The 22,415-nt window shown below is 42.7% G+C and overlaps 3 protein-coding genes across 8 annotated transcripts in view; 2 read left to right on the forward strand and 1 right to left on the reverse strand.

Moving 5' to 3' along the window:
• The window catches only part of fga (fibrinogen alpha chain), a 10,585-nt gene extending 7,517 nt beyond the window's left edge, over positions 1-3,068 (forward strand). For both annotated transcript variants that reach the window (XM_071334177.1, XM_071334178.1), the window contains exons 6-7: positions 47-810; positions 1,400-3,068. In XM_071334177.1, coding sequence (XP_071190278.1) covers positions 47-810; positions 1,400-2,148 — 1,513 coding nt within the window. In that variant the 3' untranslated portion in view covers positions 2,149-3,068. The remainder of the gene's footprint in view (positions 1-46; positions 811-1,399) is intronic.
• Positions 3,069-4,667: 1,599 nt separating this feature from the next.
• On the forward strand, positions 4,668-20,762 carry LOC139534758 (fibrinogen alpha chain). The gene is made up of 5 exons (XM_071334182.1): positions 4,668-4,738; positions 11,882-12,003; positions 16,018-16,100; positions 18,154-18,299; positions 19,970-20,762. The coding sequence occupies exons 3-5, from the start codon at positions 16,043-16,045 to the stop codon at positions 20,327-20,329; spliced, it is 564 nt and encodes a 187-aa protein (XP_071190283.1). The 5' UTR covers positions 4,668-4,738; positions 11,882-12,003; positions 16,018-16,042; the 3' UTR covers positions 20,330-20,762.
• On the reverse strand, positions 7,890-11,737 carry LOC139534759 (putative nuclease HARBI1). Of its 5 annotated transcripts, XR_011667005.1 has the most exons (9): positions 10,855-11,612; positions 10,591-10,767; positions 10,439-10,500; positions 10,270-10,356; positions 9,899-10,182; positions 9,784-9,819; positions 9,131-9,685; positions 8,738-8,849; positions 7,890-8,643 (listed from the first exon to the last, which is right to left on the reverse strand). XR_011667005.1 is itself a non-coding variant. In XM_071334183.1 (3 exons), the coding sequence occupies exons 1-3, from the start codon at positions 9,197-9,199 to the stop codon at positions 8,273-8,275; spliced, it is 552 nt and encodes a 183-aa protein (XP_071190284.1). In that variant the 5' UTR covers positions 9,200-10,182; the 3' UTR covers positions 7,890-8,272. The 5 variants fall into 5 exon arrangements, 1 of the variants encoding a protein (XP_071190284.1); XR_011667004.1 differs by having other exon boundaries at positions 9,131-9,819; positions 10,855-11,614; XR_011667003.1 differs by having other exon boundaries at positions 9,784-10,182; positions 10,855-11,614.
• Positions 20,763-22,415: the final 1,653 nt, after the last annotated feature.

Here is a 22,415-nt window from a genome sequence, read left to right on the forward strand (position 1 = left end):
TCCCGTACCCTTCTCTCCACCCCCCCCCTCCACCCCCCCCTCTCAGTAAGTACAAGTCCGGCCCGGCGGAGGAGCAGAAGGAGGTTTTCTTCCCGGAGGTGAAGACCGTGAAGCTAACCTTGGAGACCCAGGAGTCTGACGCTTCGTCTGCCGCCAAGGTCCCGGGTACGCACTTCAAGCCTTCGACTTCAGGCTCTTCATCGTCATCGAGTTTGTCAACGGGGTCGGGGACGAAGGACGGGCCGAGGAAAACGATCACGGAGCTGGGTGGTGGTGGGGGGACAAGGGGGGATGGAGTTGGGGATTTCTTTAAAGGGATGGGTGGATTCGGCGGTGGTCTGGGAAGTCTCGGAGGCGGAGATTTCGCCACTACTGGTCACCTGACCACTCAGACGTCGAGCTGTACAAAGACGACGAAAAGGACGATAGTACATACGAAGGACGGGCCAGTGGAGCGCATCGAGGAGGTATCGGGCGGACTCGGCTGTGAGGCGCTGAAGCACGGTGGCGGAGGAGGAGGAGGAGGGATGGGCGACTTCTTCCCATCCCTCACCTCCTCCTCTTCCTCATCCTCCTCTTCCTCCTCCTCGTTGACCAAAACCACGAGCCACGGCGGCACCAAGGGAGGCAGTAGCATCCTCACCAGCACCAAGACCGGCGGCACCGGCGGCGGTTTCGGAGGAGATCCGTTCGGAATGGATCTCGGAGCGTTCATGCGCGGGAATGAGGAAGACGACGTCCCAGATTTCCACGCCCGCAGCGTGAAGACTAGCGTCCGGAGCGAGCGGCAGGCGGATTATGTGGGAAAAGGTACATCTGACCTGGAGTAACCGCACAGCAGTTGACCTAGCTAGCCCGCTGTTAGCATCTTAACCTTGCAGCCGTTAGCAATTAGCATGTTAGCCTCCATTAGCACCTTAGCCAAACTGCCAATAGCAATTAGCATATTATGCTAGCAGCCGTTAGAGGGTAGAGTCTTAGCCAGAAGCTTTCAGCGTCTTAGCTAGCAGTCAGAGGTGAAACATTGCTAATTTTGTCATAGCTCAAAGCAAAGCCTAGATTGTAAAATTAACTTTCAGAATCTGATGAACAGTAGCCAAATTAACAAAGATGTGTAAGCTAGTTCAGCCATTGCTCATATGATGTGGTTGTAGCTAACATTTTTTATTTTTTATTTTAACAAATAAAACTTTACAGAGATACTGTATAAGATATACTGTACTGTACATATTACTGTATGCTCATTAAATATTCAATGGATAAGAAGTGTAATCATGGAGAACAAAAGGACTGTTGTAATTTCTCTTCACTGAAAAGGACAACACTAAATTCACTACTGAATTCCGGTCTCTCCATTCTTCCCGGGCCCCTAATCCGTAGTCTCTCCGTCTGCTTTCAGATTGCTCCGACATCCAACGGAACCATCTCACAGGGGAAAAGAGCGGCCTGTACAAAATTAACCCCTCTACCTCCCTCTCCACCCCCTCTCTGAACGGGGTAGTGGAGGTTTACTGCGACCAGGAAGGGTTTCTAGGAGGGTGGACCCTGGTCCAACAGAGAGCGCATGGGGGGGTTAGCTTCAACCGTTCCTGGGCAGACTACCAGGAGGGGTTCGGAGGAGTGGACGGCCAGGGTAAAGGGGAGGTATGGCTAGGGTTAAAACACCTCCATCTTCTAACCCGGGAGGACAGCATGTTGAGGGTAGAGCTAGAAGACTGGGAGGGAGGGGAGGCGATAGCCGAGTACACAGTGAAAGTGGGGTGCGAAGCTGAGGGGTATCAGTTAACCGTGGCGGAGTACGCAGGCGACGCAGGAGACGCTTTAGTCAAGGGGGAGTCTAGTTTAGGGAGTCAGGGGTCGCCCGGGTTGGGGTCGTTCCTCTCCCACGAGGGGATGAAGTTTAGTACCTTCGATAAGGATAATGACCAATGGGAGGAGAGCTGTGCAGAGATGTACGGCGGCGGCTGGTGGTATAACAACTGCCAGAGAGCTAACTTAAACGGTGTTTACTACAAAGGGGGGAAGTACGATCCCGGTAGTAACGTTCCGTACGAGATAGAAAACGGAGTGGTGTGGCTGACGTACAAACCAGCTGACTATAGTCTGAAGACCACCCGCATGAAGATACGGCCGCTCGCTATGGCCTGAGAGAGAGAGGGAAGGAGAGAGGGAAGGAGAGAGAGAGGGAAGGAGAGAGAGAGCTAATGCTGACTGTTGATTCTGTGAGTAGATGATTAAATGTGACTTTGTTTTCTGACCCCGTGATGATGTCAATGTATTGAATGTTCATGTAAAAACAAAACCCCAAGCAACCTCTGAACCAACCAGCTACTGCTAACGTTCAAATAACTGGTCTGAGATCAGTAACCTCTGAACCAACTGCTAACGTTCAAATAACTGGTCTGAGATCAGTAACCTCTGAACCAACCAGCTACTGCTAACGTTCAAATAACTGGTCTGAGATCAGTAACCTGTGAACTAACCAGCTATTGCTAATGTTCAAATAACTGGTCTGAGATCAGTAACCTCTGAACCAACTGCTAACGTTCAGATAACTGGTCTGAGATCAGTAACCTCTGAACCAACCAGCTACTGCTAACGTTCAAATAACTGGTCTGAGATCAGTAACCTCTGAACCAACTGCTAACGTTCAAATAACTGGTCTGAGATCAGTAACCTCTGAACCAACTAGCTACTGCTAACGTTCAAATAACTGGTCTGAGATCAGTAACCTCTGAACCAACTAGCTACTGCTAACGTTCAAATAACTGGTCTGAGATCAGTAACCTCTGAACCAACTGCTGACGTTCAAATAACTGGTCTGAGATCAGTAACCTCTGAACCAACTGCTGACGTTCAAATAACTGGTCTGAGATCAGTAACCTCTGAACCAACCAGCTACTGCTAACGTTCAAATAACTGGTCTGAGATCAGTAACCTCTGAACCAACTGCTAACGTTCAAATAACTGGTCTGAGAACAGAAGGGGTTCTAAGAACTACTTTCGAACTTCTGTTAGAACGTCTAAACCAAGCTATTGTTCAAACAATAAAGACGTGTTCACTTCAACTTCATGTTTTGGGTTGTTTGTTTTGTCTTTTGTTATTACATGCATGTCTTCTGTTTACTGTTCAAACTACCACGGTAGAGCTGTTCAAAAGTTAGCAGGAAAAAGTTATATTTTATAGCATAAACAGAAATCAATTACAATATTAATAACACACCCCCAAATGGGGACAGACGTCAGTTCAAATTCCACCCTGTCATTGGATTCATGTTCAAAGTTAGGTGGGAAAAAATTCATACGAAATTCATATGTTGATGTCTTTTAGAAAATCCAATCAGTTTTCAGTGTTGATTCAATGTCATCACATTTAATATTTTTGGGGTTGAAATGACAGGGAAACAAATTTGAGTCAACCAGTTTTTGCCCAGTGAGATGAGAGTTAATAATATGACTTTATAGTCTTCTTTATGGTATAGGCCTATACATTAAATATATATAGACATTAGTATATTATATACATGAAGAATACATAGACATTAGGATATTATATTATATGCAATAAGAATATATGGACATTAGAATATTATATACATTAAGAATATATAGACATTAGTATATTATATTATATACAATAAGAATATATGGACATTAGAATATTATATACATTAAGAATATATAGACATTAGTATATTATATACATGAAGAATAGATAGACATTAGGATATTATATTATATGCAATAAGAATATATGGACATTAGAATATTATATACATTAAGAATATATAGACATTAGTATATTATATACATTAAGAATATATAGACATTAGGATATTATATTATATACATTACAAATATATAGACATTAGAATATTATATTATATACAATAAGAATATATAGACATTAGGATATTATATTATATACATTACAAATATATAGACATTCGAATATTATATTATATACAATAAGAATATATAGACATTAGGATATTATATTATATACAATAAGAATATATAGACATTAGGATATTATATTATATACATTACAAATATATAGACATTAGGATATTATATTATATACAACAAGAATATATAGACATTCGAATATTATATTATATACATTAAGTATATATAGACATTAGATATAATATTATATAAGGTACATTAAGAATATATAGACATTAGGATATTACATTATATACATTAAGAATATATAGACTATTATATACATTAAATCCTCTTCCTAAATATTTGGTAAAATGATTCATTTTGTGGTTCTTGGAAACAAGGGTGGTTACACTGACCTCTGGCTCAACCTACCCCACTCTTCCCCTTGATCTGGTCAGTTTGGTGTCAATATGGATAGTTGACTGAACTTTGAACTCTGTCAACATTTAGTTCAGCGATGTGACATTCACCTGAATTGATGTTAGCACACAGCTAATATTGACCGAAATCAATAATTAGCTAAATGCTATCATCGTATTTCACTATCGTGGAATACATTATATGAATCTGCAACGTGTCAACGCACCCTGGTCCTTTTTAGGCTGGGTTATAGCCTAAAAATGTGTGTGTGTGTGTGTGTGTGTGTGTGTTGTTGTGTGTTGCAGTGTGTAGTCTGTGGATGCAACAAGGGACTGGGGTCACCCAGTCAGTTAGACAGAGAGACAGAGGCAGGAGGGGATGGTGTCCTGACAGACCAGAGTACCCACTCTGCTCTGACCACCAGTGGGTGAGTCACACACACACACACACACACACACACACACACACACACACACACACACACACACACACACACACACACACACACACACACACACACACACACACACACACACACACACACACACACACACACACACACACATAATTTAGAAAGCATTCAGACCCCTTGACATTTTGTTACGTTACAGCCTTATTCTAAAATGGATTAAATTGATTTTTTTACCTTCATCAATCTACACACAATCCCCCATCACAACAAAGCAACAACTGTTTTTTATTTTTTATTTTAGCAAATGTATTAACAATTAAAAAGTGAAATATCACATTTACATAAGTATTCAGACCCTTTACTCAGTACTTTGTTGAAGAACCTTTGGCAGCGATTACAGCCTTGAGTTTTCTTGGGTATGACGCTACAAGCTTGGCACACCTGTATTTGGGGAGTTTCTCCCATTCTTCTCTGCAAATCCTCTCAAGCTCTGTCAGGTTGGATGGGGAGTGTTGCTGCACAGCTATTTTCAGGTCTCTCCAGAGATGTTCGATCGGGTTCAAGTCCGGGCTCTGGCTGGGCCACTCGAGGACATTCAGAGACTTGTCCCGAAGCCACTCCTGTGTTGTCTTGTTGGGCCGTTGTCCTGTTTGAAGGTGAACCTTCACCCCAGTCTGAGGTCTTGAACACTCTGGAACAGGTTTTCATCAAGGATCTCTTTGTACCTTACTCCGTTCATCTTTCCCTCGATCCTGACTAGTCTCCCAGTCCCTGGCGCTGAAAAACATCTCCACAGCATGATGCTGCCACCACCATGCTTCACCGTAGAGATGGTGCCAGGTTTCCTCCAGACGTGACGATTAGCATTCAAGCCAGAGTTCAATCTTGGTTTCATCAGACCAGAGAATCTTGTTTCTCATGGTCTGAGAGTCTTTAGGTGCCTTTTATCAAACTCCAAGCGGGCTGTCAAGTGCCTTTTATTGAGGAGTGGCTTCCATCTGGCCACTCTACCATAAAGGCCTGATTGGTGGAGTGCTGCAGAGATGGTTGTCCTTCTGGAAGGTTCTCCCATCTCCACAGAGGAACTCTGGAGCTCTGTCAGAGTGACCATCGGGTTCTTGGTCACCTCCCTGACCAAAGCCCTTCTCCCCCGATTACTCAGTTTGATTGGGCGGCCAGCTCTAGGAAGAGTCTTGGTGGTTCCAAACTTCTTCCATTTAAGAACGATGGAGGCCACTGTGTTCTTGGGAACCTTCAATGCTGCAGAAATGTTTTGATACCCTTCCCAGATCTGTGCCTCGACACAATCCTGTCTCGGAGCTCTACGGACAATTACTTCAATCTCATGGCTTGGTTTTTGCTCTGACATGCACTGTCAACTGTGGGACCTTATATAGACAGGTGTGTGCCTTTCCAAATGACGTCCAATCAATTGAATTTACCACAGGTGGACTCCAATCAAGTTGTAGAAACATCTCAAGGATGATCAATGGAAACAGGATGCACCTGAACTCAATTTAGAGTCTCATAGCAAATACTGAAAAGTAAATAAAAGCAAAAAGTAAATAAGGTTTTTCTGTTTAGATTTTTTAATACATTTGCAAATAATTATAAAAAACAGTTTTCGCTTTGTCATTATGGGGTATTGTGTGTAGATTGATGAGGATTTATTTTTAACATTTAATCCATGATTTAAAAAAAAAAATGGAACCTTTATTTAACTAGGCATTTTGGTTAAGAACAAATTATTATTTTCAATGACGGCCTAGGAACAACCTTTTGGTTACTTGTCCAACGCTCCAACCACTAGGCTGCCTGCCGAACAAGGCTGTAACTTAACAAAATGTGGAAAAAGTCAAGGGGCCTGAATACTTTCTGAATGCTCTGTACATACGTGCGCAAACACACCATACACACACACCATACACAAACACAGCATACACACACACCATACACAAACACAGCATACACACACACCATACACAAACACACCATACACAAACACACCATACACACACACCATACACAAACACAGCATACACACACACCATACACAAACACACCATATACACACACCATACATAAACACACCATACAAACACACCACACACACACACACCATACACAAACACACCAAACACACACACCATACACACACACACCATACACAAACACACCAAACCCTCTACTTAGACCAAAGTCGGTGAGACACATCCCATCTAACCCGATGAAATGAATAAAACCAATCCAATCCTGAACTTATTGATAACTTATAACTGATAATGTTATACACACTCACGATATAGCCAAGGCCACCGCAACCAAACTCACCACCAAATGTATACATTATTGATAATACATACAATGGCATATTTATGTATATCCTAACAATATACACTGTGTGTGTCTGTAGGAGTCCAGGGGCCTGTTGCACAAAACTAGGATAAGGGATTAAGCCAGGATATCTTGGTGATCCTGGCTCAATTGATCCGTAATCCGGTTGCACTAAAGATGGATAGGGGGCAGGAGGATATGTTATGGTATAAATTACCATGGAGATTTATTCTGTGGAGCTAGCCTGCTCCAGACCAGGCTAAATTCCAGGATCTATTTAATCTCATCCCTAATGTCAGTCAGCAGTCACCACAAATGGAAACCAATAGTTATTTCACTGCTCACTATACATTGTTATCACATATAACTAGACCCACTGTTATTATTTAAACGTTTGTGATCATTAATTTCAATGATTTTGGATAAAAAATGATTTTTAGATGATGTTGCTATCATTAGATAATTTACAGTTTCCCATAGACTATAAGGCTATATATAAAATGATAGAATATTAGGGCCACAGAGGGGAAAAAAACACAAGTCATAATATTGTAACCAGTTGTTTTAAAGGAGGACAGTTGTTAAAATGACAGATGTGGGGCATTTCGTGAAATTGTACTTCAGTATGGTTTCATAAACAAAGACATGCTGATGTGCCAGAATATTAAGTATCACATTGTCATAAGTATCAAAACTGTAAAAACAATATGTAGCTTTTCTGCAGAAAGAACCAGCCTCATAAATTTATGACTTTATCCTTTTTCTTCAGTGTGGCCCTAGTACTCTGTCATATAAACAAATACACATTCCATATGAATATAAAAACACAATGTGTAACATTATGTTCCTTTATTGAATAAGGACAAAACAAAGCAGGTAAACCATCAGCTCCTTTCGAAACTGAAGTCACAGTGACTCTACAAGATGGAAAGCACAGAATCCAAGCATATTATACAAAATGATACATACACATTCAAAGGTCTGTATATAACACACCCTGCATGTCTGCACACTAAAATAAATGCAGGACAAATCCATACACATCAACTGAACAGACAAATGAATGGATGCAGTAGCCTCCCTGCAGCCTTGTATTACACACAGTATACCGCACAAACATCATAAGAGGCCAAATTCGTCAAAAAACGAACCCAAAAAAACCCAAATTCCTCTGCCACCGCAGGACATATTTAACCAAAATTGAAAGCACACATACTAACTAAAATAATTCAACACATATTGGTCCCTCAGCAGCCGACCACTGTCGTCATCAGGGAAGATTGCCGGATTGTCCCAGTCCATGGCTGGTGGCACTCTGGGGGCCCTCTCCTTCCTCAGGCAGGCCACATTGTGGAGGACAGCACAAGCCACAGTAATATCACATGCCCTAACAGGGCTGACCCTTAATTTGTGAAGGCAGTGAAAGCGTGCCTTCAGGAGGCCAAAGGTCATTTCAACTCTGGCCCTGGTCCTGGCATGGGCATGGTTGTAGGCCTGCTGTGCTTCCTGGGGGTCTGTGAAAGGTGTCAGGAGAAAAGGCTGGCAGCCATACCCCCCGTCTCCCAGCAACACACCAGAGAATTCACCTGTCAACACAAAATCTCATCATTACTACCTCATAAACACAGTGATATTCTTGACACAGCCATGATGGTTATAAATAGGGGTTGTGTGGCTTACCTTGTGATAGGCACTGATAGATTTCAGAGGCCCGAAAGATTCTGGAGTCATGGACTGAGCCAGGCCATTTTGCCACAACATTGCTGATCACACAGTCAGCATTGCAGACCATCTGAAATCATAAGATGAGGAATATTACACCAATCAATGCACATCACTGGCAATGCAGAGTGTTCGTCAATGGACAATATCAAAAAGTTATGTTCACCTGAACATTAATGCTGTGAAAGGATTTCCTATTCACAAAATCGGCCTCATGGGCACCTGAGGGGGCTTTTATCCTTATGTGTGTGCAGTCCACTGCACCAATGACATTGGGGAAACCTGTCACACAAAGTAATGAGTATCCTACTATGTGTTAACAGTTGTCCTGTAATTTGTAGATCCTCTTACCTGCAATCCTATAGAACTCCTCTTTGATGTCACAGAGTCTTCTGTGGCCAGGGAAGGAGATGAAGACATCTGCTAATGCTTTGATAGCCAGACACACACTCCTTATTGTGCGGCAAATTGTGGCCTTGTTCAGCTGTTCTGCATCCCCCACTGAGTACAGGAAGGCTCCACTAGCAAAAAAGCGCAAGGCCACACAAACCATTTGCTCCACACTCAGTGCATGGCTCCGTGCAGTGCGGTGCTTAATCCTGGGACCCAGTAGTCTGCATAGATACCTGATGCCATCTGCAGAAAACCTGTATCTTTCATATAGATGGTCATCAGGGAAGGCCAGTGGGTCCAACCGGTCCCTGAAGACCCTTTCTCGCCTGAAGGCTCTCCTCAGCACAAGTGCTTCTTCATCCACCACATCTCGCACGAATGGGCATGCCATTGTCAGAGCAGAAAGGAACACACAATTTTGGCCCTTCATATAGGCTAGTGGCCACACCTGGTGCTGGGGGGGTGGGCAAAAGAGGGCGATGCCTTATAACGATGACTTGGTTGTACTGATTGCTGGGAAAATAAAAAAAACCTTAGAAAGATGCCACCGTCCTGTGTGCTCACAATAAGAGCTCATATGTCATGGCTCACTTGACTTTACGAGAATATACCTAATTTTTATTTTGAGCTGTGTCATCTTCTTGGAGCTGGGGGAGGAAAGAAAAATAATGATTAATACATTTGTGTTACAGTTAGCATACAGTGTACATTGAAGGCATATCTCACCTCCCTCTCAAGTTTTTTTATTTCAAGGTCCAGTTTCCTAATTGTCCTCTTTTTTATTTCGGACTCCAGTGCAAGATTTTCCATCTTTTTCTTCTTGTACTGAATGTCTATGTCTGCCAGTTCTATTTGGCGCCGGAGGTGGTTGCCATACAACTTTCTGATAGCTTGTGAGCTCTGTGAACACAATACAATTAGCGCAGCTGGAATTTGGCAGGATGTGGTGTCCTTTTATTAATACGCACTATGTTGCCAGGCTGGTTTTCCCACTGTATAGCATCTGGGTCCTGTAAAAGAAATTAGATTTTTTGATTTTGATGAGGACTCCTCACCATTGTAGAGTAAATAGTACTTTCACAGTCTTAACATGATACCTCATGCCTTCTGGAATCCAGAGAGATGGTCTCCTCCTCATCATCGTCTCCATCATGTGCTGTTGCTGCTGCACTGGGGCCTTCACCCTATCACATTTAATCGGATTCATATTGAAGCTAGTAGACAAGACATGCCAGGCCTACAGTATGCCTTTGATGGAGTACTCACTGGATCAGCATCGTCTGGTGCTTGTGCTGGTGGCTCTAACAGGAACACAGTGCTGCCAGACACTGCAAGGCAATAGGTAAACCAAAGTCAGACAGTCCAAATTGATTCAATATGAATGTGGTTGTATCCCATGTAGAGATGGAAGGACATACCTTGAATGAAGCGGGTGGCATCTTGGGAGGAACCTATGCTCGTCTCTTTCCCCCCAGGGATCCCCTCTAAGACGGGCCTGCCTTTATTTAGCTCCAAGGCCATGTCCTCTGCTGGGGTAAGGTCAGCCTTTGGTGACCCACCACCCGTGCCTTGTCTGTGGGTATTCTTTTTCACTGCTAAAACAGTACAGACAATGTGTGAGCAGGCACCTTCTGGGTACAATATATGCTTGTGCTTTGTTAAATATTAGTCAGGGACCATACCATTCTGCAGAATGTTCTTGTATTTGATTTTGACCTGCTGCCATGTCCGTTTTGGCCCGTTCATGTTTAATCTACACACACACACACACACACACACACACACACACACACACACATTTAATGGAGTCACACTGCAAAAAATTACTTGGTATTTTTGTCTTGTTTTCAGTAAAAATATCAAAAAATTTATCATAGCTTTATACAGTGTGATGGAGTTACTTTACACAATTTCACTCATATCTGCAGTCCATTTCAATTAAAAATTTAACCGTTTCATAATTACAGTACAACTGCATTTTTGGAGATGTGAATTAAATATTTGAATTGTAATTGTGATGTTTCAGCGGAGCGGTGAGTGTGTAATTGTGCACTACTTACGCATTCAGGCGGTCTGCAATACTTTGCCACGCTTTTTCTCTTTGCTTTATCACTGTGGCGGTGTTGCCTTTCTTCTTAATTATATCTTTTACCTCCTCGTATGCCTCCATGAGGATTTGTGCTTCCGACGGGGAAAAGTACGCGGCTCTAGTTGCCATGGTAAATCAGTTAATCTGTGATCTGTGGCGGGGTCTATTTGAGTGAGCCGTGAGCGCGCACCTATCCAGGATTGGTTTCACCTGGCTTAATGAATCCGTGTCTGCTCATCCTGGCTTGGTCTTTGTGCAACCAATTAAGCCTGGACGCACATGTTTTGGCTTCATTGAGCTCAGCTGAGTCATTTATCCCGGATGTCTTAATTCTACTTTTGTGCAACAGGCCCCAGGTGTCGGTCTGGCTGCAGGCTACAAGGCCAGATGAAGCAGACAGAGAGATAGACAATTGATCAATATAACCTTATCGAATCAATCAATAGCCAATAATCAGTAAATTACTTCTTGGTAACGTCCACAGGAGTCCAGGTGTCCGTCGGGCTGCAGACTACAAGGCCAGATGAAGCAGACAGAGAGATAGACAATTGATCAATATAACCTTATCGAATCAATCAATAGCCAATAATCAATAAATGACTTCTTGGTAACGTCCACAGGAGTCCAGGTGTCCGTCGGGCTGCAGACTACAGGGTCTGATGGAGCAGACAGAGAGACAAACGGCGGGGAGACTGAGGGACATCTGCGAGAGGACACAGAGGTATACTGATTGATTTGATTTGTAAGTGGTTAAAATCTCAGTGTTAAGGGTAAAGAAAAATGTGTCAATGTACAGTACACGTAAAAACGTAGATATTGAAACAATTCTTAAAAATCAACCTGCAATAAAGCATGCTGGGAAATATGATAATACCGGTCGTGGTTTTGGTTCAACTCTTGTTAGTAACACCAAAACTGGGGTTATTTTTACACCACTGATTGTTAATTGCTGCAAGTTGATTTTTTTAGAATAGTCCGTTTTTTAATAACTATGTTTCTGCATGCACGTTGATTGATTAATTGATCTTATACTACACAAAGATCAATAAATCGACTTTTTTTTCCTAAACTAATCCAATCTGTAAGGAGTTGGATTTATTGCACCCGTTACTGAGATAGTTGTTCCAGTTTAGATGGATTTAACGTCTTGATGTTTAGATGGATTTAACGTCTTGATGTTTAGATGGATTTAACGTCTTGATGTTTAGATGGATTTAACGTCTTGTAAGTCGTGCATCGGTGCAGTCATTCTGAAAGCACGTTGTGTTTAACAAACAAATTCAAGTTGTTGGATGTTCTCTGATAAGAATTACAAATCACTACACACATCATCTTAATGTGACGTTCAGGTAGGCTGTTTCTCAAGAGTTACAGACCACAACTAAAGGCCTTACGATATAGATCAAACCTGGTTTACTTTTAATTCAAACACAGTTAGTTTTTAATTGATTTGATGTTGAATGTAAAAACATTATCTCTGTCACTAACAAACATAGTCATGGGTGGGTATGTCTCACATTCACCTGAAAGGCATGCTGGGAAATATGCTAATAATATATAACCCGCCGGTTCCCCCCCGACTGAGGCCGCCTAGCTAAGAGAGAGTTTGCTTCCAAGCTATGAGCTAACCATGCATCGTTCTAAAGCATTATTGAAGGAATGGGATCCATCGGATAACGAGTTGAACAACCAAATTTCGATATTGCACCTGGTGTATTCTTACTCTCAATAGTAAATTGAGACCCCAACTGAATTGCTAATATATATATATATATATATATATTTTAGGAACTTATATATATATTATATATTGTTAATAATATATTATTGTTTAATTGTTTTGGTCATGCAAGCCAGGGGCCTTAAGCGACCGCTTATATCACTAGCTGGAACCGGCCTAGAACCGGCCTAGAACCGGCCTAGAACCGCCCTAGAACCGGCCTAGAACCGCCCTAGAACCGCCCTAGAACTGGCCTAGAACCGGCCTTGACGAGCAGTAGTAGTTCCGGTGTTGTTCGTCACTGGTTATTTGGACGAATCACGATTCTGCAGATGTTAGTATCTTTTGGAATTTCAGAAAGGGAGGGGACATTTGGTCCTTAACTTACTCCTCATTCCGGTTCCTCTCCTCATTCTAGGATCTACTCATTCTAGGATCTCCTCGTTCTAGGATCTCCTCATTCTAGGATCTCCTCGTTCTAGGATCTCCTCGTTCTAGGATCTCCTCGTTCTAGCTTCTCCTCGTTCTAGGATCTCCTCGTTCCAGAATCTCCTCGTTCTAGGATCTCCTCGTTCTAGGATCTCCTCGTTCTAGGATCTCCTCGTTCTAGCTTCTCCTCGTTCTAGGATCTCCTCGTTCTAGGATCTCCTCATTCTAGGATCTACTCATTCTAGGATCTCCTCGTTCTAGGATCTCCTCATTCTAGGATCTCCTCGTTCTAGGATCTCCTCGTTCTAGGATCTCCTCGTTCTAGCTTCTCCTCGTTCTAGGATCTCCTCATTCTAGGATCTCCTCGTTCTAGGATCTCCTCATTCTAGGATCTCCTCGTTCTAGCATCTCCTTATCTCCTCGTTCTAGGATCTCCTCGTTCTAGCTTCTCCTCGTTCTAGGATCTCCTCATTCTAGGATCTCCTCATTCTAGGATCTCCTCATTCTAGCATCTCCTTATCTCCTCATTCTAGGATCTCCTCATTCTAGGATCTCCTCATTCTAGGATCTCCTCGTTCTAGCTTCTCCTCGTTCTAGGATCTCCTCGTTCTAGGATCTCCTCGTTCTATTCTAGGATCTCCTCGTTCTAGCATCTCCTTATCTCCTCGTTCTAGGATCTCCTCGTTCTAGCTTCTCCTCGTTCTAGGATCTCCTCATTCTAGGATCTCCTCATTCTAGGATCTCCTCATTCTAGCATCTCCTTATCTCCTCATTCTAGGATCTCCTCATTCTAGGATCTCCTCATTCTAGGATCTCCTCATTCTAGGATCTCCTCATTCTAGCATCTCCTTATCTCCTCATTCTAGGATCTCCTCGTTCTAGGATCTCCTCGTTCTAGGATCTCCTCGTTCTAGGATCTCCTTATCTCCTCATTCTAGGATCTCCTCGTTCTAGGATCTCCTCGTTCTAGGATCTCCTCGTTCTAGGATCTCCTTATCTCCTCGTTCTAGGATCTCCTCATTCTAGGATCTCCTCATTCTAGGATCTCCTCATTCTAGCATCTCCTTATCTCCTCATTCTAGGATCTCCTCGTTCTAGGATCTCCTCGTTCTAGGATCTCCTCATTCTAGGATCTCCTCGTTCTAGGATCTCCTCATTCTAGGATCTCCTCATTCAAGGATCTCCTCATTCAATGATCTCCTCATTCTAGGATCTCCTCATTCTAGGATCTCCTTATCTCCTCATTCTAGGATCTCCTCATTCTAGGATCTCCTTATCTCCTCATTCTAGGATCTCCTCATTCAAGGATCTCCTCATTCTAGGATCTCCTCATTCTAGGATCTCCTTATCTCCTCATTCTAGGATCTCCTCATTCTAGGATCTCCTTATCTCCTCATTCTAGGATCTCCTCATTCAAGGATCTCCTCATTCTAGGATCTCCTCATTCTAGGATCTCCTCCTTCTAGGATCTCCTCATCTTCTCATCTCTTCTCTCAACACGTAGGGTCCCAGAAGTTCATTGAGCAGCTGACAAATTACGTGAGACTTTAGGTCTGGGTTAACTGAGATTAAACCTAGTTAAACATATTACATGCTGTGAAAGTTAAAGCCGAGAATCTTTTATTTATTTTTATTTCACCTTTATTTAACCAGGTAGGCTAGTTGAGAACAAGTTCTCATTTGCAACTGCGACCTGGCCAAGATAAAGCATAGCAGTGTGAACAGACAACACAGAGTTACACATGGAGTAAACAATAAACAAGTCAGTAACATGGTAGAAAAAAAGAGAATCTATATACAATGTGTGCAAAAGGCATGAGGTAGGCAATAAATCGAATAATTACAATTTAGCAGATTAACACTGGAGTGATAAATCATCAGATGATCATGTGCAAGAAGAGATACTGGTGTGCAAAAGAGCAGAAAAGTAAATAAATAAAAGCAGTATGGGGGGTGAGGTAGGTAAATTGGGTGGGTAGTTTACAGATGGACTATGTACAGCTGCAGCGATCGGTTAGCTGCTCGGATAGCAGATTTTTAAAGTTGTTGAGGGAGATAAAAGTCTCCAACTTCAGAGATTTTTGCAATTCGTTCCAGTCGCAGGCAGCAGAGAACTGGAAGGAAAGGCGTCCAAATGAGGTTTTAGCTTTAGGGATGATCAGTGAGATACACCTGCTGGAGCGCGTGCTGCGGGTGGGTGTAGCCATCGTGACCAGTGAACTGAGATAAGGCAGCACTTTACCTAGCATAGCCTTGTAGATGACCTGGAGCCAGTGGGTCTGACGCCGAACATGTAGCGAGGGCCAGCCGACTAGGGCATACAGGTCACAGTGGTGGGTCGTATAAGGTGCTTTAGTAACAAAACGGATGGCACTGTGATAAACTGCATCCAGTTTGCTGAGTAGAGTGTTGGAAGCTATTTTGTAGATGACATCGCCGAAGTCGAGGATCGGTAGGATAGTCAGTTTTACTAGGGTAAGTTTGGCGGCGTGAGTGAAGGAGGCTTTGTTGCGGAATAGAAAGCCGATTCTTGATTTGATTTTGGATTGGAGATGTTTGATATGAGTCTGGAAGGAGAGTTTGCAGTCTATTGAATCATTCCTACAGGTACGAGGACGCGGCTACATCATCCATGGTGACCACCAAACACATCTACAATAGCAACCGCAAGGCCATTGTCAAGACACACAGTAGGTGACAACACCTCCAATCGATCAAACAAAATGATCAATGTCTGTCTGTCTGTCTGTCTGTCTGTCTGTCTGTCTGTCTGTCTGTCTGTCTGTCTGTCTGTCTGTCTGTCTGTCTGTCTGTCTGTCTGTCTGTCTGTCTGTCTGTCTGTCTGTCTGTCTGTCTGTCTGTCTGTCTGTCTGTCTGTCTGTCTGTCTGTCTGCCTGCCTGCCTGCCTGTCTGCCTGTCTGCCTGTCTGCCTGTCTGTCCATCTACCAACCGAGCCATCGATCTTTCTACATTATCTATCTACAGTTGAAGTCGGAAGTTTACATACACTTTAGCCAAATACATTAAAACTCAGTTTTTCACAATTCTTGACATTTAATCCTAATAAAAATTCCCTGTTTTAGGTCAGTTAGGATCACCACTTTTTTTTAAGAATGTGAAATGTCAGAATAATAGTAGAGAGAATGATTTATTTCAGCTTTCATCACATTCCCAGTGGGTCTGAAGTTTACATACACTCAATTAGTATTTGGTACCATTGCCTTTACATTGTTTAACTTGGGTCAAACGTTTCAGGTAGCCTTCCATAAGCTTCCCACAATAAGTTGGGTGAATTTTGGCCCATTCCTCCTGACAGAGCTGGTGTAACTGAATCAGGTTTGTAGGCCTCCTTGCTCGCACATGCTTTTTCAGTTCTGCCCATATATCTTCTATAGGATTGAGGTCAGGGCTTTGTGATGGCCACTCCAATACCTTGACTTTGTTGTCCTTAAGCCATTTTGCCACAACTTTGGAAGTATGCTTGGGGTCATTGTCCGTTTGGAAGACCCATTTGCGACCAAGCTTCAACTTCCTGACTGATGTCTTGAGATGTTGCTTCAATATATCCACATAATTGTCCCTCATCATGATGCCATCTATTTTGTGAAGTGCACCAGTCCCTCCTGCAGCAAAGCACCCCCACAACATGATGCTGCCACCCCCGTGCTTCATGGTTGGGATGGTGTTCTTCGGCTTGCAAGCCCCCCCCTTTTTCCTCCAAACATAACGATGGTCATTATGGCCAAACAGTTCTATTTTTGTTTCATCAGACCAGAGGACATTTCTCCAAAAAGTACGATATTTGTCCCCATGTGCAGTTGCAAACTTTTTTATGGTGGTTTTGGAGCAGTGGCTTCTTCCTTGCTGAGAAGCCTTTCAGGATATGTCGATATAGGACTCGTTTAACTGTGGATATAGATACTTTTGTACCTGTTTCCTCCAGCATCTTCACAAGGTCCTTTGCTGTTGTTCTGGAATAGATTTGCACTTTTCGTACCAAAGTACGTTCATCTCGAGGAGACAGAACACGTCTCCTTCCTGAGCGGTATGACGGCTGCGTGGTCCCATGGTGTTTATACTTGCGTACTATTGTTTGTACAGATGAACGTGGTACCTTCAGGCATTTGGAAATTGCTCCCAAGGATGAACCAGACTTGTCTACAATAATTTTTCTGAGGTCTTGGCTGATTTCTTTTCATTTTCCCATGATGTCAAGCAAAGAGGCACTGAGTTTGAAGGTAGGTCTTGAAATACATCCACAGGTTCACCTCCAATTGACTCAAATTATGTCAGTTAGCCTATCAGAAGCTTCTAAAGCCATGATATCATTTTCTGGAATTTTCCAAGCTGTTTAAAGGCACAGTCAACTTAGTGTATGTAAACTTCTGACCCACTGGAATTGTGATACAGTGAATTATAAGTGAAATAATCTGTCTGTAAACAATTGTTGGAAAAATGACCGACTTGACAAAACTATAGTTTGTTAACAAGAAATTTGTGGAGTGGTTGAAAAACGAGTTTTAATGACTCCAACCTAGTGTATGTAAACTTCTGACATCAACTGTATCAATCGATGACTGTTTGTCTGTCTACCAACCAAGCCATAGATCTTTCTACAATATCTATCAATCAATTGCCTTCCTTCTGTTTTTCTCTCTGCTTCTCCCAGTCCTTCTTCCCCCTTTCTCTCTCCATCTTCTGTTTTCATTGATTGATTGATTGATTGATTGATTGTGACTACAGTGTCTGAGCTGAGGTACGTGGAGTTTGCTGAGGGGTTGGCCATGAACCTGACATCGCTAAGGAAAAGGTCGGCTGCGTTGTTTCGGAAACTGAAGGAGCAGCATAGCCACGTCCAGAAACAGCTAGAGGACATGTACCGGCAAGAGGTAAGAGTCAGACTTAGAGAGTTAAGAGTCAGACTTAGAGAGTCAGACTTAGAGAGTGAAGAGTCAGATTTAGAGTTAAGAGTTAGATTTAGAAAGTTAGACTTAGAGAGTTAAGAGTCAGTCTTAGAGAGTTAAGAGTCAGACTTAGAGAGTTAAGAGTCAGACTTAGAGAGTTAAGAGTCAGACTTCGAGAGTTAGACTTAGAGAGTCAGACTCAGAGAGTCAAGAGTCAGACTTAGAGAGTCAAGAGTCAGACTTAGAGAGTTAAGAGTCAGACTTAGAGAGTCAGACTTAGAGAGTTAAGAGTCAGACTTAGAAAGTCAGACTTAGAAAGTTAAGAGTCAGACTTAGAGAGTTAAGAGTCAGACTTAGAAAGTCAGACTTAGAAAGTTAAGAGTCAGACTTAGAGAGTCAAGAGTCAGACTTAGAGAGTTAAGAGTCAGACTTAGAAAGTTAAGAGTCAGACTTAGAGAGTCAAGAGTCAGACTTAGAAAGTGAAAGGGAAACTTCACAATTTTTCAACTTCATTGGAAACACGTCTTTGGAAACACCTTTCTTACACAGCCTTGTAATAAATACATTTTATTACAAGGCTGTGACGTAACATAGTGGAAAAAGGGAAGGGGTCTGAATACTTTCAGAATGCGCTGGAGATTTTCATCATATCACATTCACCCATAAACTCCATTCAGTGCTCACGAAGGAAATGAGATGAGGAAAGGAGGTGAGGAAAGGAGGTGAGGATAAGAGATGAAGATAGGAGATGAGGAAATGAGATGAAGATAGGATATGAGGATAGGAGATGAGGATATCAGATTAGGATAGGAGACAAGGAAAGGAGATGAGGAAAGGAGATGAGGATAGTTGAATATCAATGCCGTATGACACACAACTGTTGTGTTAGTGACTATTGATCTCTCTGATTTTGAGAACATGCGGGGGACATGCGGGGGAGGCAAAACTCTAGCACAGCTAACTTTGACTCATATGACAAAACATGGGTCCTGTCCCAAACGTCTCCCTGTTCCCTATCTAGTGCACCAGAACCTTTTCAAAAGTAGTGCGCTGGATAGGGAACAGGGAGACGTTTGGGACACAAACGTGATCCTCTCCAAACTCATCCCACCAGTCAAGGTCCTCTAGTGTTTACCTAAGAGCTTCGGTCAAATCCTAACGGTTTACTCCTCTAATCTCTGTGTTTCTCTGTAACACATCAGATGGACATTGACCTTTGGCTGAGTGTGAAATAGCACCCTGTTGTCTACACGGTGTACTATTGACCAGGGGCATCGTGTGTCTCTGATGTAGGATCAGCCCCACTCTCCATTTAATCTTATTCATTATGGTTTCAAATGGCTGAACTGATGCTGAATCAGAACTCATGCGCTTGATAAACCACCACTCACTTATCCATATGGCCCCAGAGCACTATATAGGGAATAGGGTTCCATAGGGCTCTGGTCTAAAGTAGTGCACTATATAGGGAATAGGGAGACTCATAGGGCCCTGGTCTAAAGTAGTGCACTATAATAGGGAATAGGGTGCCATAGGGCTCTGGTCTAAAGTAGTGCACTATATATAGGGAATAGGGAGACTCATAGGGCCCTGGTCTAAAGTAGTGCACTATGTAGGGAACCTCTGTTCACTCTGTGTTTCTCTCTGTACCCTAGGTGGACGTTGAGATCAAACTGCGCTCCTGTCAGGGATCATGCAACAGGCCCGTTGCTTTCCGTATCGACCACGACGGCTACAGATCGCTAGACGATCAGATGACCCTGTTCAGTAACACTGCCAAGCATCAGACGAGCTCTCCTCTCAATAAGGACATCGCTAAGATCAAACTACAGCCAGTGGATGTCGGTCCCCCGCCGTCCCCCGCCTATAAAACCATCCCCATGGTGCAGAAGGAACTCCTGACTCAGTTTGAGGATCTAGAACAGAACCATGTGGTTCTAGAAGAGGTTCTAGAAGAAACGGAATGCCTGGGTTCTGAACGGGAGAGGAGGGAAAAGGAGAAGCAGGTGTTCTAGAATGTAAATTATAATCTTAGATAGAGATGCCTCTCTGTGATATCTTGGTTCGGTTCTGATGCATATGTTATTATAAACATGTTCGGTTGTATTTGAACCTTTTAACTTATAATAAAGGACTGCTGTTTTATTAACATAAACTATCATTATATACAGTCATAGCCATGGGAAGTAGGGGCGTTGAGGGTGCCTCACTGAGGTTATACTACTGACTCCTGAGTGGCGCAGGGGGCTAAGACACTGCATCTCAGTACAAGAGGCATCGCTGCAGACACCCTGGTTCGAATTCAGGCTGCGTCACATCCGGCTGTGATTGGGATACCCATAGGGACAAGTGGCCCGGGGTAGGCTGTCATTGTAAATAAGAATTTGTTCTTAACTGACTTGCCCTGTTAAATAAAACAAATATTACTCTTGACAGAGAAGATAAAAATAGGCATTAGTGAAAATATTGTGTCAGCACTCCCTTGACGAAGAGATCCCCACCAGCACTAAACATCTTCCTGCGGCCAGGTCTATATGTATATTATTATATACCTCTGCATTGTTGAATACTCCTTTCTTATTGGCTAGAAAGGCATTCTAGAATGTACATTATACCAGATAACGGGACAGTTGGAAAAGATATCGGGACATCTTGCGATCATGACGCAATATGGCCCTGCACTTGCAGACCGTACATTCTACAAAGTTACAGAAAGATAAACCAACAACCACACAAACTGAAGTTGGAAACATTGTAAACGCAGGTCCAACGAGGAACAAAATGTAGCCTAGCTAGCTAGCATTTTATTATTCTGGATCCTCTGATGACATCGTGGTGACGAACAGGAATTCCTGAAGGCCCCTCTGGTGCTATGCTGTCAAATCCTCCCTCGTGTTTCTAGTTTAGTGGTGCTATGCTGTCAAATCCTCCCTCATGTTTCTAGTTTAGTGGCACTATGCTGTCAAATCCTCCCTCATGTTTCTAGTTTAGTGGTGCTATGCTGTCAAATCCTCCCTCGTGTTTCTAGTTTAGTGTCTCTATGCTGTCAAATCCTCCCTCATGTTTCTAGTTTAGTGGTGCTATGCTGTCACATCCTCCCTCATGTTTCTAGTTTAGTGTCATTATGCTGTCAAATCCTCCCTCATGTTTCTAGTTTAGTGTCATTATGCTGTCAAATCCTCCCTCATGTTTCTAGTTTAGTGGTGCTATGCTGTCAAATCCTCCCTCGTGTTTCTAGTTTAGTGTCTCTATGCTGTCAAATCCTCCCTCATGTTTCTAGTTTAGTGGTGCTATGCTGTCAAATCCTCCCTCATGTTTCTAGTTTAGTGTCATTATGCTGTCAAATCCTCCCTCGTGTTTCTAGTTTAGTGTCTCTATGCTGTCAAATCCTCCCTCATGTTTCTAGTTTAGTGGTGCTATGCTGTCAAATCCTCCCTCATGTTTCTAATTTAGTGGTGCTATGCTGTCACATCCTCCCTCATGTTTCTAGTTTAGTGTCATTATGCTGTCAAATCCTCCCTCATGTTTCTAGTTTAGTGGTGCTATGCTGTCACATCCTCCCTCATGTTTCTAGTTTAGTGTCATTATGCTGTCAAATCCTCCCTCATGTTTCTAGTTTAGTGTCATTATGCTGTCAAATCCTCCCTCGTGTTTCTAGTTTAGTGTCTCTATGCTGTCAAATCCTCCCTCATGTTTCTAGTTTAGTGGTGCTATGCTGTCACATCCTCCCTCATGTTTCTAGTTTAGTGTCATTATGCTGTCAAATCCTCCCTCATGTTTCTAGTTTAGTGTCATTATGCTGTCAAATCCTCCCTCATGTTTCTAGTTTAGTGTCATTATGCTGTCAAATCCTCCCTCGTGTTTCTAGTTTAGTGTCTCTATGCTGTCAAATCCTCCCTCATGTTTCTAGTTTAGTGGTGCTATGCTGTCAAATCCTCCCTCATGTTTCTAGTTTAGTGGTGCTATGCTGTCACATCCTCCCTCATGTTTCTAGTTTAGTGTCATTATGCTGTCACATCCTCCCTCATCTTTCTAGTTTAGTGGTGCTATGCTGTCACATCCTCCCTCATCTTTCTAGTTTAGTGTCTCTATGCTGTCAAA

The sequence above is a fragment of the Salvelinus alpinus genome, chromosome 11 (genome assembly GCF_045679555.1).
Source record: "Salvelinus alpinus chromosome 11, SLU_Salpinus.1, whole genome shotgun sequence".
In the NCBI taxonomy this organism is placed as follows: Eukaryota; Metazoa; Chordata; class Actinopteri; order Salmoniformes; family Salmonidae; genus Salvelinus; species Salvelinus alpinus.

Excerpts from the sequence above, each read along its gene's own strand:
- LOC139534759 (XM_071334183.1), bottom strand. The coding sequence starts at position 9,199 with ATGTCTTCATCTCCTTCCCTGGCCACAGAAGACTCTGTGACATCAAAG. Across the intron at positions 8,850-9,130 it reads GGAGTTCTATAGGATTGCAG|ATGGTCTGCAATGCTGACTG; the intron begins GTAAGAGGATCT and ends TTATGATTTCAG. Across the intron at positions 8,644-8,737 it reads CTATCAGTGCCTATCACAAG|GTGAATTCTCTGGTGTGTTG; the intron begins GTAAGCCACACA and ends TTGTGTTGACAG.
- LOC139534758 (XM_071334182.1), top strand. The coding sequence starts at position 16,043 with ATGGTGACCACCAAACACATCTACAATAGCAACCGCAAGGCCATTGTC. Across the intron at positions 16,101-18,153 it reads GGCCATTGTCAAGACACACA|TGTCTGAGCTGAGGTACGTG; the intron begins GTAGGTGACAAC and ends TTGTGACTACAG. Across the intron at positions 18,300-19,969 it reads AGGACATGTACCGGCAAGAG|GTGGACGTTGAGATCAAACT; the intron begins GTAAGAGTCAGA and ends TCTGTACCCTAG.